This window comes from Hemisphaericaspora subhashii, assembly GCF_019202705.1.
Source record: "Hemisphaericaspora subhashii strain CBS 10753 chromosome Unknown scaffold4, whole genome shotgun sequence".
Classification (NCBI taxonomy): domain Eukaryota; kingdom Fungi; phylum Ascomycota; class Pichiomycetes; order Serinales; family Debaryomycetaceae; genus Hemisphaericaspora; species Hemisphaericaspora subhashii.
Window position 1 is genome coordinate 204,519 of NW_026057211.1, and position 18,427 is coordinate 222,945.

General features: G+C 34.6%; 11 protein-coding genes across 11 annotated transcripts; 5 read left to right on the plus strand and 6 right to left on the minus strand. All coding sequences in view use genetic code 12, as the record gives it.

The window, feature by feature from the left end:
- Positions 1–88: 88 nt before the first annotated feature.
- On the plus strand, positions 89–1,162 carry J8A68_000867 (uncharacterized protein; the record flags this gene model as incomplete). Its single annotated transcript, XM_049410588.1, has 1 exon — positions 89–1,162. One exon carries the CDS (start codon positions 89–91, stop codon positions 1,160–1,162), a length of 1,074 nt encoding a protein of 357 aa, XP_049265893.1.
- A 465-nt stretch (positions 1,163–1,627) lies between these two features.
- J8A68_000868 (uncharacterized protein) lies at positions 1,628–2,437 on the plus strand (the record flags this gene model as incomplete). The annotated part of the gene is made up of 1 exon (XM_049410589.1): positions 1,628–2,437. One exon carries the CDS (start codon positions 1,628–1,630, stop codon positions 2,435–2,437), a length of 810 nt encoding a protein of 269 aa, XP_049265894.1.
- A 14-nt stretch (positions 2,438–2,451) lies between these two features.
- On the minus strand, positions 2,452–4,517 carry J8A68_000869 (uncharacterized protein; the record flags this gene model as incomplete). Its single annotated transcript, XM_049410590.1, has 2 exons — positions 2,452–4,373; positions 4,481–4,517. 2 exons carry the CDS (start codon positions 4,515–4,517, stop codon positions 2,452–2,454), a joined length of 1,959 nt encoding a protein of 652 aa, XP_049265895.1.
- Positions 4,518–4,737: 220 nt separating this feature from the next.
- CIC1 (Cic1p) lies at positions 4,738–5,880 on the minus strand (the record flags this gene model as incomplete). The annotated part of the gene is made up of 1 exon (XM_049410591.1): positions 4,738–5,880. One exon carries the CDS (start codon positions 5,878–5,880, stop codon positions 4,738–4,740), a length of 1,143 nt encoding a protein of 380 aa, XP_049265896.1.
- A 174-nt stretch (positions 5,881–6,054) lies between these two features.
- Positions 6,055–6,816, minus strand: RCN1 (Rcn1p; the record flags this gene model as incomplete). The annotated part of the gene is made up of 1 exon (XM_049410592.1): positions 6,055–6,816. The coding sequence occupies one exon, from the start codon at positions 6,814–6,816 to the stop codon at positions 6,055–6,057; it is 762 nt and encodes a 253-aa protein (XP_049265897.1).
- A 528-nt stretch (positions 6,817–7,344) lies between these two features.
- CDC20 (ubiquitin-protein transferase activating protein) lies at positions 7,345–9,381 on the minus strand (the record flags this gene model as incomplete). Its single annotated transcript, XM_049410593.1, has 1 exon — positions 7,345–9,381. The coding sequence occupies one exon, from the start codon at positions 9,379–9,381 to the stop codon at positions 7,345–7,347; it is 2,037 nt and encodes a 678-aa protein (XP_049265898.1).
- A 986-nt stretch (positions 9,382–10,367) lies between these two features.
- ARC18 (Arc18p) lies at positions 10,368–10,901 on the plus strand (the record flags this gene model as incomplete). The annotated part of the gene is made up of 1 exon (XM_049410594.1): positions 10,368–10,901. One exon carries the CDS (start codon positions 10,368–10,370, stop codon positions 10,899–10,901), a length of 534 nt encoding a protein of 177 aa, XP_049265899.1.
- A 960-nt stretch (positions 10,902–11,861) lies between these two features.
- Positions 11,862–12,599, plus strand: J8A68_000874 (protein-S-isoprenylcysteine carboxyl O-methyltransferase; the record flags this gene model as incomplete). Its single annotated transcript, XM_049410595.1, has 1 exon — positions 11,862–12,599. The coding sequence occupies one exon, from the start codon at positions 11,862–11,864 to the stop codon at positions 12,597–12,599; it is 738 nt and encodes a 245-aa protein (XP_049265900.1).
- Positions 12,600–13,811: 1,212 nt separating this feature from the next.
- Positions 13,812–14,267, plus strand: J8A68_000875 (uncharacterized protein; the record flags this gene model as incomplete). The annotated part of the gene is made up of 1 exon (XM_049410596.1): positions 13,812–14,267. The coding sequence occupies one exon, from the start codon at positions 13,812–13,814 to the stop codon at positions 14,265–14,267; it is 456 nt and encodes a 151-aa protein (XP_049265901.1).
- Positions 14,268–14,722: 455 nt separating this feature from the next.
- J8A68_000876 (uncharacterized protein) lies at positions 14,723–15,283 on the minus strand (the record flags this gene model as incomplete). The annotated part of the gene is made up of 1 exon (XM_049410597.1): positions 14,723–15,283. One exon carries the CDS (start codon positions 15,281–15,283, stop codon positions 14,723–14,725), a length of 561 nt encoding a protein of 186 aa, XP_049265902.1.
- A 1,330-nt stretch (positions 15,284–16,613) lies between these two features.
- On the minus strand, positions 16,614–17,369 carry J8A68_000877 (uncharacterized protein; the record flags this gene model as incomplete). Its single annotated transcript, XM_049410599.1, has 2 exons — positions 16,614–17,225; positions 17,316–17,369. 2 exons carry the CDS (start codon positions 17,367–17,369, stop codon positions 16,614–16,616), a joined length of 666 nt encoding a protein of 221 aa, XP_049265903.1.
- Between the last annotated feature and the right edge of the window lie 1,058 nt (positions 17,370–18,427).

Below are 18,427 nucleotides of genomic sequence, written 5' to 3' on the forward strand. Positions count from 1 at the left end.
TCATCAGGCTAGTTTACCCTATGAGAAGGATCAGATATTGGGGATATATGAGAATATTACACATATTTATCAGAACTTATTTCATGAAATGCAGGAAAATAGGAAGTATTCTGAAGAAATGCAGGATGGGATTAGGAAGAAATTTGAGGAGATGGTGCTGGTTGTGGATGAGATATTGGATGAGAAGAGAAGGGAGAAACGGGAGATGGAAGGGGAGATGAAGGGGTTTAAGGAGAATTTTGAACTAGTGTTGAATAATGCCATGGTTGTGCTTGGAAATAGTTATGATGGGGTGGATACTAATTTAGGTGAGATGGGGAAACATTTGAGTTATTTTGTGGATGAGATTAAGGATTTGTATGAATTAATGAGACAGGAGAAGCAGGAAATTAAGGATCAACAGGTTGAAATTATGAAGGTGAATGATAAGATTACAAAGCAGTCTGAGAAAGTGTTGGATAATATGGATATGATTGAACTGAATGTGAATCAATATTGGCAATCTTCTCAAAATATGGCAATAGATATTCAAACCAAAATCCAATATTCTTCATTCAATCTTGATTTGTTAAATAACTTGATTGATAAATCAATTGATGATTATATTCTACAATCTCAATATATCGATAACCAAACTTCTATAATCCTACATGAGATTGCCATCAAATTTACACAAGAATTAAATCTAGCTGCTTCTGAAACCATCCTTCAATTTGAAGTATTGTTGAGCAAATCCCTATCTAATATCAACATCAAAATCAATCAGACTGAACAATCTATAGACGATCTAAACACAAATATCAATCAAGTAATAGGAATCTTTCAAGTCGGTTCCAGGATGTTTGAAACTGGATTAAATTTCACCATGGCAATAACTCAACATGCAAAAACAATCCCAAGCAAAATACAACAACTTGCACAAGTGTATATTGATAAGTTTACAGGTGGGTTTCAATTTGGATATAATCTATTTTTGATTTTGTTAATTTGGTCAATATTTATCCTATTTCAACCATTGTGGATTAGAGTGTATAGATTGAGTCCAATGAAGTGGATAGTTGAATTGATGGTTGATAATTGGTTTAAACTTGTTGCTGTTTGTTTAGGAGTTGGGTTAGCTTTGGGGTTTATTCATTTACTTGATTTGGTTGCTGTTAAGTAATAATTTAATGGTTGCAATTTGCATCCAATAATGAAAGAACATAAATCATAGGTTTTTCGAGGAATGACATTTTTTATTTACGTTTACCCCTCCCCCACAAATGAACAATGAAGAAATCCACAAAAGCTTATAATCATCTCATCTTCTTTATCTTCTTTATGTTTATCTTTATCTTAGTTAGTCAATAGATATCAAATGATAACAAAACTAATTGTGCCCTTCTTCTTAATATTCATAATATTAATAAATATACCATATCCCCTATTATTCACAACTTTCATATCACCAATTATATTTCCTAATCTCAATCCATCATCACCCATGCCACAACCAATCAACGCCCAAATATACACAAATCTATTCACATATGCCCATCTAATAGACATATCCTATTGCGTCACACCCATCCACAAAATAGACCCACCTTTCAAATGTCCAATCGATTGTGAAACAAAATTCCCCAATATGACAATTGTATATCAATGGTATTTCGAAGATTCAGTAGCAGGATATATCGCCACCACATATGAAAACATCTTCAACAAAACAGATGAGAAACCGACAAAGACAATTATTGTTTCTTTAAGAGGAACAAAATCCATAACTGACACATATATCGACATGAAAGTCGACATGAAGGCATATTCAAACCTAGGTCAACACCTCCCATTCTGTGGTCATGAATGTAGGGTGCACAAAGGATTTCATGAATATTATTCTCGAACATTATCACTAATCCATCAATATATAATCGAAGAACTCCAAGATGTTGAAGATGATTATGAATTGATTATCTTGGGACATTCATTGGGTGGAAGTGTGGCTGTTTTTTTGGGATTGAATTATTTGGATTTGGGATATGATAAACTATCCCTCATAACTATGGGACAACCCTTGATTGGAAATAAACCTTTTACGGAATGGACCGATATTGTGTTTGGGAGTATCTCCCCACCAGAATCAGTTGAGAGGAAATATTTGAGAGTTATTCATAAGGAGGACATTGTCACGGTTATACCTAGCAAGAATAAGATCCTGCTAGATCCATATTGGCAATTCGATAATCAGATCTATCTAAATTGTTCATCTGGAGAACAGAACCCAGGTCAAGAGCAAGTGGTAGATTGTATAACTGGGGAGAATGAATTATGTATCGCCAAGGATTTTTCATTGGGGAGATATATAAAGAAAATGTTATTATTACTACATCCTCAAAATTATTTACAGACTCATATTACATATTTTAGAAGAATGGGATTTTGTGGGATTATCTAGAAGGGGTGAGATATCTATCTACGTTGTCTACTAAATCTAAATCTCGGTTGGTCATCCTCTTCTTCGTCATCGTCATCATCCACCTCCACATCATTATCATTATTCCGTTGTTCATATGCGTTCGGCCTACTTCTAGGAGGCTCGTTACGAAACACCAGCTGTTCCTCCGTCTCCAGATCCGATTCCTCCTGAACAAACAACATCGGTTCTTCAGGTGCAAACCCCTTCACTTGTCCCATAAACGAATCAAACTCTGCAGCGACATTATGACCGCCACCACCAGCAGACTTCAATTCAACTTCATTATCAACAGACACGGTTTCCAAAGGGACATAACTTCTAGCAAAATTGGATTTTATAGATATATTTTTATGAAACTTTTTAAAATTTTTCCTACCCTTATATTTCTCATTCACATCCTCCGTGATTGGGGATATTCTCTTTGGACGGATTGTTATATCGATAACTTCTACGATTGCCAAATTTGATAGGTTTTCTTGTAGTTCTTTTTCATCCACTTGTTCGGATTCTTCAGTGATTCCTAGTTCTTCATTTATGTTTTTGATCGATTTTGCACGAGTTTGTTTAATAGCGTCGACTAGGGATACTTTTGGCATGAATTTGGGAATCTTAGTTGGTTTCCTCTCCTCTTCAATTTCTTCAACAGGTGGCCGTCTCTTCTTCGAACTTATCACGTTTTCGATTTCTTCTGGCTCGGATTCTGGTGCGATTGGTTCTAATATCGGAGACGGCTCTCGATTTGCTACCGTTTCTTCAATCTCAGCAGTCGCACTATTTGTATCCTCCAGTACAACAGCAGGAGTAGGGGTCTCTTCTACCTCTGGGGAAATCTCTACTGATTGAGATTTTTCTTCTTCCTGTGCTTGTTTTGGTGCAGAATCGGTATTATTAATGCTATCTGCATCACTAGTTGGTGTTGCCAAGCTGAAGAAATGCAATTTGTCGACTTTTTCATACCTTCTTCTCTTTCGCGTGCCTGGACGTGTTGTTGTTGCAGCTGGTGCAATTGTGGATTCTTCGGGAGATATTGATCGTTTAGCTGGAATGCTTGGTTCTGGTAGGATTGGCGCAGGTAGGGCAGCTCGTGCAGGCGGTGGATTGAGTTGTTGTTTTGTATTAATTTTCAATCCCTTAACCGAACACATCTTCACCGCATTCCAAATATCATCCTCCGACACCACATCAATTCCATCAATTGATTTCTTGCCGACCACAATAAACTCCTCTTTATCCCCCATCATCTCCCTAATCTGTCCTTTCACACCCCCATTCTTCTCATCAACCTCCACCCCCATCTCCAACCATTCCACCCTCTTGCCTATTACAAACACACCCACTCCATCAAACAACCTCCTCCTTTCTTTTCGAGGCAACAACATCTCATCACCACCGGGCAAATATCTCCCCGCTTCCAAATCCACTAGCCACCTCCCCACATCACCAGGATGATCCATAATAGTCTGAAACCATTTATTATTCACCAACGGCAACCCCATCATCACCGCTAGTCTAAACCCCGCATCATCCAATTCTTTATTCGTATAATAATGCGTCGCTTGTCTGACATCATCCACGATTCGAATATCGATCATGTCCCCAATCGCGTCGAGTATGGATGATGCCTGTCCGGGGAAGAGATTGAATGGATGCCAATGGATTTCGATTGGCGTGTCTTCGCCATTATTTGAGATGCTTTCGATTATGATATTGGCGGTGGTTGAGAAATCGTATTCTAGGGGTCCGGGAGAGTCTTTTTCGAGTTTGTATAATGTTTGATTTATTTTCGTTTTTGCTCTTGACAATATTCGGATCTTTAATTGGGTGATAGGCGTGGATGAGGGGCCGGTTATGAGTTCGATTTGGTGTCGGGATGCTTTGGGGCTTTGGAAGGAGAAATCAGCGTCTGTGTCTCTGCCTATTAAGTATTTGGAATTTGATGTTAGACATCGGAGTTCTAGGGGAATTGATTGTTAGTATGAATGAGGGGTTTGGATGAATGGTTTTGGTTTGTGGGATACATACCTCCTAGTGGATCTCCTTTATGTTTTACAATCCACATGGTAGTTGTCTTTGAAGTAGTATTAATGATTAAGGGTTCTTTGGGGGAAGTTTAATTGAAAAAAGTAAACTTACCTGAAAAATTATACACAAGAATGATGCTACCAAGTGCTTCAAATATCAACTGAATATATTGAACATTATAACCATCTCTGCTGGAAGCTATTCAAATTACTATGCTATTATTATTATACAAAACTAATACTTAAATCTATATAGGCTTACTTCTTAGAAACTTTACCTTTAACAACCTTTCTCTTTTTCTTATTCTTTTCACCTAATTTCTTACCAATAATCTTGGAAACAGAATCAACATCACCCAATTCCAATAATCCCTTTTCAAAAGCAGACAACTTAACTTCTTCTTCTTCTTCTTCTTCTTCAACCTTCTTATTAACCTTCTTTTCAACATCATTTTCTTCATCGAATAAACTATCAGTATAATATAAAGGTAATGCAGGAGAATTGGTAGTTTTCAACATAATATTCTTAACAGTTTTAATATTAAATGAATCAACTACTTTATTCAAATTATCAACCAATTGTTCTTGGGTATGAGATTTAATTGATCCAATTACAATACTAACATTTGATCCCATTGGAGGTAAATAAACAGTACTCTCTAATACTTTATTAATTTGATTTTTTAAAGTAACCAATGATAATTCCTTGGCTTTACCACCAGTACTAGTAATTCTAATTGGGACTGGTATTTTGTTACCAGTGTAAAAGATCTTACCTAATAAAGTTGGCATTAAATTTAATAAAGCATCATCAACCAAAAATAAATCATATGAAGAATATAAATCACGACGTTTTTCAAAGTTTTTATATTCATTCTTTAAAGTGGTTAATGGTAAGATTTGTTCAATAGTTGATAAATTTTCTGATTCAAGGGATTCTAATTGTTCATTAGTTGTAACTAATTGATCACGAATTATTAAACAGGTTTTTAATTCTGATTGGTTATAAATTGAATTATTTAATTTGATTAAAATTGGTTTGAATTGGGGTTTATCAGAAAGATATTTCTTGGAATTTATGGTAACGTATAATTTATCTTCTGAAGTATCTTCATCATCGAATAAACTTTGTTTATTTGGTTGTTTAGATTCTTTTTCTCTAGCAACATATTTAATTAATTCTGAAATGGCTTTAGTTGAAACTTCTGAAGGGATGATTGTTTCTGATTGGGTTTGGTCTACTTGTTCTTCTACTTCTTCAACTGGTTGTTCATCAACTACTACTTTCTTTTCTACTTTCTTAGCTTTTGTTGATTTAGTTTTCTTTGGAGATGTAGTTGTTGATTTTACTTTAGAAGCAGCTGGGGATGATGTAATCCCTTTTGATCTAGTTCTAGCCATTTTTAGTTTATTCTATGTCTATATATTATATATTGTTGGTATAACCTCGTATAAGAAGAAAAAGATTCCCAAGGCTCATCTCTTCTCTTTTTGATTCTTTCTCGATGCGAAGACTGAAAAAAAAAATTGATTAGTTCCTGCATATAAATCCATATCCCTACGAATCACGTGAATCTATAACGGTGGTGGTAACGATGTTTTAGGTAACGGTGTTGGAGGACGTATTAGGGTGGTAGTAGTATCTTCATATTCTATATCTGCATTATTTGTAGTGTCTAATATGATAGCAGGTACTCCATTTTCTTTTATATCTTGAAATAATAATTCAGGTTCTCTTTTAATATTAATTGCTGTAGACGGTAATTTAACCTTTCTCTTAGATATGCCATTATTTCCATTATTAGTTATCAGATCACCTCCTTGGTCGATTCCTTCGTCACCCTGAAATCTTCTTACAAACTCACTATCAAATCCGCCTAATCTTTCCCATAATAAATGAGATAATTCTTCTGGAGAATATAAGGTTTTTTGATTTGGACCTTCTTCTACTTTATCCCAATGATCCCATTCTGCAGGTGGAGATAATGGAGGTGAGATTAAGAATCTTCTACTCCCTGCTTCTGAAGGTAATTCTAAATATTGCATATCTTGATCTAAATGATTTATTGTTAAATCTGATTGATTTAAATTAAACTTGTTATCTCTTAAACTATAAGATACTCTAATATTAAATGGTGATGACTTCAATAGATTCAATATATCAGTTGCAATTGAAGATGATTCACAAATTATTAATATTCTTGAGAATTTAATTAATACAATTAATTCTATTAAATTATTGTTATGTTGGGATATATATTCAAGTAGATTGGAAGGATTATTTAATAAAGATGAATCTAATTCTGTAAGTATTAATGTGTTAGTTGGTTGTCTCATTCTTGCTTAGCTTGTTCTTTATATATATATATCAATAGTCGATAGTTCGTAATTAGTATTCACTTATAAATAATGTAAAATGAAGTACTGCCTCTAAATGATGTCATTCATATACGTAAAATAAATAATGAACAAAAAAAATGATTTTGCTATTGCTGGAAAATCATTAATTATTTTACTTTGTCTGATTGCTTTTTGTGGAACACCAAGGCTGTGCTTTCTATTTGTACTCAAAGACAACGTACAATGTAACAACTGAAAAGAAACAGGTACAAGCTGTTTGTGGCAATGCTTGCCGTTCAATGACTAATGCCAGTGGCAATGTTGCTTGTAGTGTCGTATCTCACTCAGCCCGAGGTACATCACCACCGATAATATCAAGATGGCTGCAAATTGAGAAATGTCAATGTTTATATTTTATAAATAAAGAAAAGTTCTAGATAATTACTTAAATTAATTAGAAAGAATCACATTCCTATAAATGTGTATGGCAAACCACACTGTCCGTCCCTCTCTCCCTCCCTCTGTCTATCGAAGGTTCATCATCTTTTTCATTCTCTTGGTCTCTTGATTATCATCGTCACCCCCATTTCCATCAATCCCTCCTCCACTCACACCACCACCTCCAACTCCTCCTACACCCACACCCTCATAATCTCGTTTCTTATACATATCAAAAATACTCCAAAACTTCAAATTCTCATCCCCAGCAACAGTAGCCAACGTCAAATTATCCGGACTCAAACAACCACCTAAAATTCTAGTATCATGAGCCAGATTAATCTCTCCCGTCTTTTGTAAAGTCGGGTAATTATATAATGAAATTGAATTGGTGGGGAATCCATGAGTAGCTACGATTTCCATACCTGTTCCATTTGCATATCCCCAATTCAAGGAGGAGATTTGTGATCCGGTTTCGATTGTATTGGTGCGTGATCCGGTGGATGTATTCCAGAAATTTATGGTTTTGTCACTGGATCCTCCACCGGTTGCTAGGAGGGATGATTGGTATGGACACCATGATAATGCCTTCACGGCTGCTTTATGAGTGGTTTTGGAGAATAATGGTTGGGTGGTTGTGGCTGTAGTGGAATTGGTGGAGGAAGTTGAGGTTGGGGTGACATTCCTGGCATCCCATATACATACAACATTGTCATTCCCACCGGAAGCAAATTGACTCCCATCAGCACGATATTCAATCCCACAAATTTCAGCAGTATGAGATCCTTCTAAAGCACTAACAACATGAGAAGCCACTCTTACATCCGAATTATAAATATTCCCTAATCGACTACCAGATGTCAAAATATGTTGATTCCAATCTTGGGCCGCAATTCTAGTTTGATGATTATTACAATTCAAAGTTCTTAATTTTGTATTTGTTTCAATATCCCAAATCTCCATCAATCCATCATCTTTCCCAATTGAAATATAGGATCCATCATTTGACCATCTTAAACTAGTAACTATTGTTTTATCGGGTAATTCACATAATAATCCTACTGATCCAGTATTGGCATTCCATACATATACCGCATCCTCAAGTCCAATGGCTAATAAATTCGTCAGTGACCATGCTAATAGGTTTAAATAGAAATCATCAACCAATCCAGGTGCATCTAAGACTCGTTCCGGTGCAGTGGGGATCTTTTTCGCTCTAGCTGATGCAGCAGAGGGAGTAAGTGAATTTTTACCTCCTAGTTGTTTTGAAACTATTGAAGTGGTTGATGTTGATAATTGTCCTAATAAACTAACTGGTTTCTTACGTTCTGGAGGTAATGGTTGATATAACAATATTCTAGAATTAACTTCCAATCCACAAGCTTCAGCAACATGATGTTTATAGATTTTTGAAGTTTGTGAATTGATATATGTTTGTGGAGATGCATTTGGTGGAACTGGTTTATCTTCATTATTTGGATCCAATTTCCCCGTGGTTGAATTATGACGAGATGGAATAAATCGATCAGATGAGATGGTTGATGATTGTTGTTGTTGATCCAGTGAGGATGAAGAACCACCATGACTAATTAATGAATTTGCTCTACGTAATTTAAATGGAGATGTATTATTTGATGTTATTTGTTTCCTAGTTGAAGGAAATGCAAATGCAGTTGTTTGTGAACGAGCAATATTCATGGGTGCCTTTAATGAAGCAGGCAATTGAGGTCTATGAAATCGACTAGTGGATCTCAGTGATGGAGTAGGACCAATCTCTCGACTTGTTGAAGCTAGAAGATTGGTCGATGCTGACATTGGTGCACTTGAAGGTGGTAATTGAAGTGTAGTTGAACCACTAGAAGGTTGTCTAAATGGATTTTGATTTACATAGATTGTCTTTTTGGATACATTAGGACTCATTTGATGTAAGAATTGTCTTTTGGATGGTGATAATGAAGATACAATATTCTCTCCAGTCTCATCATATGATGAGATATGTTGTTGTTGAAATCGTCTTTTAGGATCAGTCTCATTGGGTTTATAAGTTGATGTATCATGATTATTAAGTTTGGTGTTCTCAAAAAGAATTTCTTTATTATTGGGTGAATGTATTACTATTGACATAGTTGTTGTATATATGCTGATGTATGATGATGAGGGTAGGTTTTCTCTATTTGTATGCTAAACGCTGACTAAAGTTCGTTGTCAAAAAGCAAACTGAAATGATTATGAAATGAGATCGGCTAATGAAATGAACTCTTGGATAAAAAATGTAAAAATTGTGGAACTTGGTTTTCTTGATTCTTTTGGCTTTTCTCCTCTCTCTTTCTATCAATTCAAGTTCTTCTATTGTCCAATTAACAACACAATGGGCTTGTATACAAATATCTTAAGAATACCACAGAGACGAAATCCTTAAAGAAAGATTTTTCTTTTGCAACGGAAGTATGAATTCAAAGAAATTTTTATTGCCAATGTTTATATTTCTTCCCAATTAGGAAATGATATTGCAACATAAATTTATAAATTCATATATTGACAATTAACCCACATTCTTCTTCCATTTTATTTATACGAGAAGACCTTACCGCCGCTTCTCAACATATTTCAAGTCAGGTGGTGTATATGCGCATATTCTAATATGGACGTTAATACCGTTTTGTAAATGCCAGTTATGAATTAGAAGTCGTTGGATGGGGCGTGTTGTGTTTTTTTGACGAGACAATTGCAAAATATCTCACAAATTCATGTTACTTCAAAAAATTTTGAATACTCTTCAATATGTTAAACCGATTAAACTTTCAAGTTCCAGCACCTTCTCAATATTGCTTATTATAGATTTCTAGAAATGAGAGGGGAGTGGGTGGAATATGCGACGATAGTTTCTCACCTGTTAAAATTTCACATTTCCGTGCGGCTTAAAAATCACGCGCAAGTCATGTGAAAAATGTCTCCCTAAAATGTCGTATCTCCCGAAAAACTAGTCATACGACATATTCAACTTAATTCGCCAATCCACCTTGAAACTCCTTGAGATCCCGAAGTAGAAGGTAAATTTATCAATTGCCAGGACAAATCCAATACCCTCTTCGCAACATTCTATCTATTCAATGCCAGCATATCATTCCACATTCTTAGCTGAAGAACAAAGTTCAGCAAATCGAACAATTGGGAATTTAATTTTATTACCATTCCATACAAAATTTCGTGGACCATCATTCCCACCTGATCAAGAATATGATATTATTGAAGAAATTTTAGATTTATTTAGAGCTAATTCATTCTTTCGTAATTTTGAAATTAAGGGGAATGCCGATAGATTATTAATATATGGAATATTATATGTTAATCAATGTTTAAGTAAATTAAATCCAATTATGAATTCAAAAGAAGCTGTTCGTGTGTTGAATAATTTAAGTTTAGATAATTTTAGTTTACCTGGAGAAATTGGATTCCCATTGAATACTATTTATACTGGTCCAAGTAATAAGAATGAAAGTGATTTATTAAGAAGTTATTTACAACAATTTAGACAAGAATTGGCTGATAGATTAATTAAAAGAATTTATGAAAATGATATTGATGGTCCAAGTAAATACTGGTTAGCTTTCACAAAGAGAAGATTCATGAATACAAGTTTATAGATTAAGTGGTAGTGTTATATATATAGTAGTCTATTCATTTATTCGTACAAATGGAATCCATGTATGTACTCTATCTTTATACTCTCTATATTCTTGTCCATAGAATTTATGGATTAATAACCATTCTTCATATTCAATTCTTTTCAGAAAGAATATTCCCAATATCCATAAATCTATAAGTAAATTACCAATATTACATAAGAACAATTGTGATCCAATTACAAAACACCAAAATCCAAAATAACTTGGATGTCTAAATATACTATAAATGCCATGCGTTACCAATTTATGTTGTTGATGCCTTGGGATAGTTGATATATAATGAGTGAATGAATTTCCACATGTTTTCATAGCAAGGTGTCTTATATATATTCCAGATATTATCATTATCATACCAATTGGTTGTAACACTACTTTATATGGTATAGGAGTATATATCCATTGTAGTTTATTACTTCGTATAATGAAATATTCCCATATTGTTAGTAATTGCATATACCAAAAATGTTCATTACCTTTATTACCATAAATTAAGAATGATTTTGAATTAACTGATAATGGTTGATATAAAGAACTATTTATAAATTCAATTATAAAATACAAACATAATATAATTATATAAATTATAATGGGTATGTATTTCTCTGGTGAATAAACCAAACTAAATAATGAAGTAGTTGTAATTATCCCAAGGATTATAGAAACAATTGAAATCTCCAATAATGAATTCCTTTTAGGATCATACATCATCATTAGCTGCTTTCTATTCATATCAGACACATTATCGTCTAATAACCATCAGCGCTGTTTTAAAGATCTCTTGACTATTGGTGTAATTTTCTTAGATATCGGGTTATTATCCGGGTAACCCCATTTGATCCAGTCAACAATCATTTTTGAAATTTTTCAAATTCTCTTGGACAGAATTATAAAAGACTATGAACTTCCGATTCAATATAAATGTCATCACCTTCATCATCAACATTTTCAAAAGGGAATTTATCAAGATATGATCCAACCAAAGTAAATCTTCTAAAAGTTTGTTTAAAATCGTTCATTTTAGGTACATCACTTTCATTCAATATAATTTGTTTAATTTTAATTCATTTCAATCATTTCCATCCATTCCCATCATTTTATAAAATTCATATATATTTCATATTCTTAAGTATATTTCATATATTAGAATTTATAAATACCGTATTATTTAATAATTCAGAAGTAGATGATGATTCTTTCATACTTGAAGATACCGATTTATACATCACAACTTCCGTTTCCATTCTTGAATATATAATTCATATCAATTTCATACCTGATAATAAATTCTATTCCTTAGTAAGCATTTTCGGAGTATTGTTATTCCTTTTGGGGCAATTTATCCGAAGCTTCGCAATGTATACTGCCCGAGAATCATTCAATCATTATATCCAAAGACAACATCATGAACAAAAACATAAATTGATTACTAATGGAATATATTCAATATTTAGACATCCAAGTTATTTCGGATTTGGGATTTGGTTTATTGGATTAGAATTATTTTTGAATAACTGGATAGTATTAGTGTTTGGTGGAAGAGTATTATGGAAGTTTTTTAAAGCAAGAATTGAATTTGAAGAAAGTTATTTGATTAGTTTTTTTGGAGATGATTATAGAAAGTATAGAAATAGAACTAGGACTTGGATGATGATATAGATTATTAAAGACTGTATATACAGAGAGATGGCATTGCATACTATTTTCATGTACCATTAATGTACATATATTTTAATGAACGATATACTTTTACCCGGTCTTGGTCGCTTGCGATCTCGCGCTTAAGACACAGTGCTACTTAAAGCCAAAAAAGGGCATTTGTGATTTCACCTAAGCAAAGATCACCCAATTGTGACCCCATGAAACAACATAGGGAGCAACGTTCGGGTTTCCATCACAGCTATCCAACTCATTAATTCACGCGTGCTCTCAATCAATTACTACAATGGTCTTTTTGTTCCCGATAGTAGAATACAAATTGTGGATCAGCTGTGAAAAAATGTGAGAATTAATTTATTGGATAGTTTTGTACGTCCATCGATTTTTCATGGAATTCCGAATGCGATTGATTCCATCAAGGTTCATAATTGGGCGTTTATATAACAACTATAACCTGAAACTCGACTAGTCTGAGTGCCAGAACCGTATATGTATTGAAATGTACAACTATATAGAAGATAGTTTGACAACCACGACAGTTGAATGAGAAAGATTCACATCTGAATAGTAATATTGCTGATAAAGATGTCTCCATTCATGCAAATTTGTTTCTGATCATTTCATATATTAATCTACAGACTGCAGAAGCTTTGAGCGGTTTGGAAATGATTGAATATCTTCAATCACGTTTTGAGAAGAAGGTCAAAAGAAAACGTTGAAGTTAGTCAGACTCCAAGATGGTACTGACTTGGGCGAATGCTAGAGGATAGAATTATCGTAACATTCTTAAGCTTCTAGAACTTCTTTTAAAAGATTGAATTTATGATTGTGGTTGCAGAAAAGAAGTGGGCAAAAAAAGACCAAACTCTACACTCAACACGTCAACGAAAGACCACCAATCAGTCCCATTTCCAAATCAAAGTAACAATCAACTGTCTTATGGAATAATAGATCAAGCGTAGGAGACATGTAATGTAGAACGAAGAAATCGTCACACTGTAGAACTAATAGAAAACGGAGTAAAACAAGTAACTGAAAATGTGACTGTTTTTAATTATCAAGAGATCCTTGGTACAAGACCCGAACAAGGCCAATGAAATTGGTTGCAGGAGATCAAATAAAATGATTAACCCCCCCAGAGATGAGAGATCAAGCCCACGGCGGTTAATTTATATAGCTATGTTCAAAAAGCCGTTTCAATATATATGATTCATGACTTGGATATCATTGAGTATACCTATTGGTATGAAAGATTTAAGATCAAAATTATCCATTATTCCTCAGGATCCAGTCTTATTCAACGGGACCATTAGAACCAACCTAGATCCATTTAATGAACATGACGATGAAAAGTTATGGATTTCATCAAGGAGATCCGGAATTATCACAGCTAAAGAGATTACATGCTTCAAGTCAATTGATAAATCTACACCATCTGAATTATTACCCAAATTCCATCTAGATAAAGTTGTTGAAGCTCAAGGACAAAATTTTGCCTTGGGAGAACGACAATTGGTATCATTCGCCCGGACAATGGGTAGAGAATCAAAAATCATTATACTCGATGAAACTACTTCTTCAGTTGATTACATGACAGATAATACCATTCAAAAATCAATCGCGAATGAATTTCCGACTGTACGATATTATGTATTGCTCATAGATTAAAGACCATTCTTAACTATAATAGAATTCTTGTGATGGATAAAGGAACCGTTATGGAGTTTGATACATCTTGGTCCTTGTTTATTACTCCCGGGAGTATATTTCGAGAAATGTGTGACAAATCGAACATTACTGGTAATAATTTCGATTTCGAATAAGGGGTGCTTAGGAAGTCTGAGAGGCATATACATTGTAAAATACTTTTTATAGATTATAATGAATAAAGAGAGGTTTAGATAGTAGAATCTTCCATTCATTGCAAGTTATATTAAATCGAGGGGAGATACCGATGCCGAGAACCAGGCAGAGAGCGGAGTGAAAGTCATTAAAGTAGATCTAAATCATTTAATCAATATATATACGAACCTCATAATAATACATGAAGATCAAAAAATTAATGTATACAAAAGCCTCAAAACAAACCTGAGGTATAAACTCTAATCTATCGTTTCCGGCATTTACAACATAGATAACGCAAACAAGGCAAAAGCAGATACGAAACCCAAAGTAGCAGCGGAATTGTTGGAAGACGTCGTTGAGGAACTGGGAGATTCCATTGTGGAACGTGGTACCGTGCTGTTGCTTACATTTGTCTTTGGACCAGCTGGAATCACGGTGTTGGCATTTTCTTCTTCAGGAGAATAGGTATAATCAGCAAGATCACCAGTATAGGTTTTGATCTGCTCGGCACCATCACAATATGTCCATTTTAAATCCTCAGCATCAAACGTCGTGGTTTCCAAAAGAAGTATCTGCTCACAGTCGGACATACAATCTACCAACTTTTCAAAGTATTGAATTGGAAGATCGCAGAGACAATCCAATAATTCAATTCTTTTGTCTGTGTCGTAGACTAGGTTTGCAGGACAATGGTCTAATTGGATCTCTTCAGCATCGTAGCAATCATTACATGATCTTTTGGATAGACGGTTGCCTTTTAAGAACACCTTGAATGGAAAGAATTCTTCAGCAGCAGCACCAGCAATTATTGAAGCATATATTATATTTGAGAGTTTCATCTTTGCGAGTTTCTAAATAGTATCAGACTTCAAAAACAACACAATAGATACCTTTTCGTGTGGAAATTTGATACCTATTTATATCCCAACAAATGCATCGCTCTGTATGAATTCAAAGTGACTGGTTTGGGATTCCGAGTACAAATGACTAATATGTAAACATTGAAAACGTGAAATCCTGTAAGCGAGATAATTAATTTCTATGACCCCACCTTGAAAAGTTTAAATGCCACTTAATGTTGCAGGTGATGTTTTTATTTTGAAAAAAATCACAAACTTCACCCCACACGGTGACCATACTTGCGATCTAAGGTTGCATTGTCTTTTGACTGGGTAAACTCCATTATTGTGAAGTGGTAGTCGAATGATAGCCCCTGAGTTACCAGAACTGAGTTGTAGTTCTTCTGATCAAGCCCAAGTTCGTGCATCTTCTCCAAACATCTGGATCTACTTCAATCCTTTTCCAACTGGTATGATTTGTTTGTTTACTTACTTGCGATGAGTAATTTCCCAAAAAAGCTTTGTCGTCAAATTTTGAATCAGACGACTTCAATTTTTGCATTTTGGAAGTCTTGGCATAATGATCGGAGTTAGATTCCAGACCCTAGGAGCTCACGAACTATTGTTCGCGAATTGTCATTGGAGATAGAGTCGCGACATCATTGTGTCGCACGTTCTACTATCCATTAGGAGTATCGTATATCCTTGACAATATGCAGGCATGAAAAGTTCTCACTTTTGTCTCGACGACGGTGGGAACTACAGAAGTGGATGTAATAATCTTCATCTACGATGGAATGTAAGGGAGGAGGGCATGGACTATTCTATATATAATTTGTATATTGTTTGATCACTACTACTTATAATTTACATTTGGCTGGTTTAGACTATTACATTCGCTAAACAGATACCAATTTATTATCAAATTATTATCAACTATTGGGGTTGATGGACTTCACGTGACTTCTCAATTATTTTACGAACAACAGTGTGTATATACGGGCGACACAGCGTCTATCAATGAGGGGGTTCGAAATGAGAAAGAAAATCCACTTGATTTATGAAAAATCTAAAGTATACCTTTAGAACTTCTCATAAGATGGATCACTTGTCCAATTTCTTACCAACTTTAAGTGCGCAATACTTTTAGTGCTAGCGTTGGTACATTTTTAGCTTAAATGAAGGTTGTAAATCTTCCAATACAGAACAAAGTGAAAAACAGAGAAAATCTAAGAAAGCAAATTTGATGTCTAATTAAACTAATTAATATATACAAGCATTTGAGGTATAAATTGACAGTATATTTCTAAATTTATGGTGATCCGCACGTTTATAACATCGACAAGGCAAACAAGGCAAGAATCGAGGCAACTCCGAAAGTGGCAGCAGAATTGGTGGAAGATGTAGTGGAAGCTGTTGTAGTTTTGTTGCTTACATTCGTTGTTGGACCCTGTACTAAGGTGTTGTTTTCTTCTTGCGGAACTGAGGTGTGGTTTTCTTCTTGCAGAACTGAGGTGTGGTTTTCTTCTTGCAGAACTGAGGTGTGGTTTTCTTCTTCGGGAGAATAGGTATAATCAGCTAGATCACCAGTATAGGTTTTGATCTGCTTGGCACCATCACAATATGTCCATTTTAAATCTTCGGGGTCAAGCGTTGTGCTTTCCAAAAGAACTACCAGTTCACAGTCGGTCATACAATCTATCAACTTTTCATAATATTCAATTGGAAGATCGCAGAGACAGTCCAATAATTCAATTCTTTTATCTGTGTCATATACTAGGTCTGCTGGGCAGTGATCTAATTGGATATCCTGAGCATCGTAGCAATCACTACATGATCTTTTGGATAGACGATCGGCATTTAAGAACAATTTCAATGGAAAGAATTCTTCAGCAGCAGCACCGGAAATTATTGAAGCATATATTAAAGTTGAGAGTTTCATCTTCGTGAGTTTCTAAATAGTATCAGACTTCAAAAACAACACTATAGATATCTTTTTGAGTGGAATTTTGATACCTATTTATATCCCAACAAATGCATCGCTCTGTCTGAATTCAAACTGGCTTGTTTGGAATTCCGAGTACATATGACTAATATACAAACAATGAAAGTGTGAAATACTGTAAGCGATATAATTAATTTTTAAGACACCCACAATGAAAGGTTTTAATCATTGTTTGCAGGTGATGTTTTTATTTTGAAAAAGCCACAAACTGGACCCCACCTTGTGACCATCCTTGCGATCTAAGACTGTATTGTCTTTTGACTGGGTAAACTCTATTATTGTGAAGTGGTAGTCTAATGATAACCCCTGAGTCACCAGAACTGAGTTGTAGTTCTTCAGATCAAGCCCAATTTCGTGCATCTTCTCCAAACATGGACCTACTTCAATCCTTTTCCAACTGGTATGATTTGTTTGTTTACTTATTTGAGATGAGTAATTTCCCAAAAAAGCTTTGTCGTCAAAATTTAAATCTGACAACTTCAATTTTTGGCATTTTTGAAGTCTTGGCGTTTTTGAAGTCTTGGCAAAATGACCGGATTTAGATAATTTCACGAACTATTGGCCCGTTTCGCTTTTAATTGCCAGCTGGCTTTTTTTGTTAAACAATGTCTTAAAAAATAAAAAGTATTTTTTAGAAAAAAAACAATGGGCAACCGTTGTAAATCTCAAAAAATAATCTAAGTCTTTCATTATCAATACAAAAAAGCCTTAAGTGTGAAACTGTGTAGAATATTAAGACAAACACCGAAAAGGGATGAAGTCAAAGCAAAAGCACATAGAAATATCCATTTTAAACATACCGAACATACGTAAAAACATACTTAAATGTGCCAGGAAACATATCTGATCGAGAGCCATTTCGCGCATCTTTTCCAAACATCTGGATCTACTTTCAATCATTTTCCAACTAGGTATGATTTATTTGTTTACTTGTATTTGTGATGAGTAATCTCCAGGAAATTTGCTTCATAAATTTTGCGGTTTGGGAGTCTTGGCGCGATGATCAGAGTTAGACACCAAGCCCTAGAAATGACGTATGAACCCACGAGCTTTTGGTGTCTAATTTTTATATCTTTTACGGTTTTGTGTAACAAAAAAACAACGAGCGGTGAACATAAAATTGTAGGGGGTTGTCAATG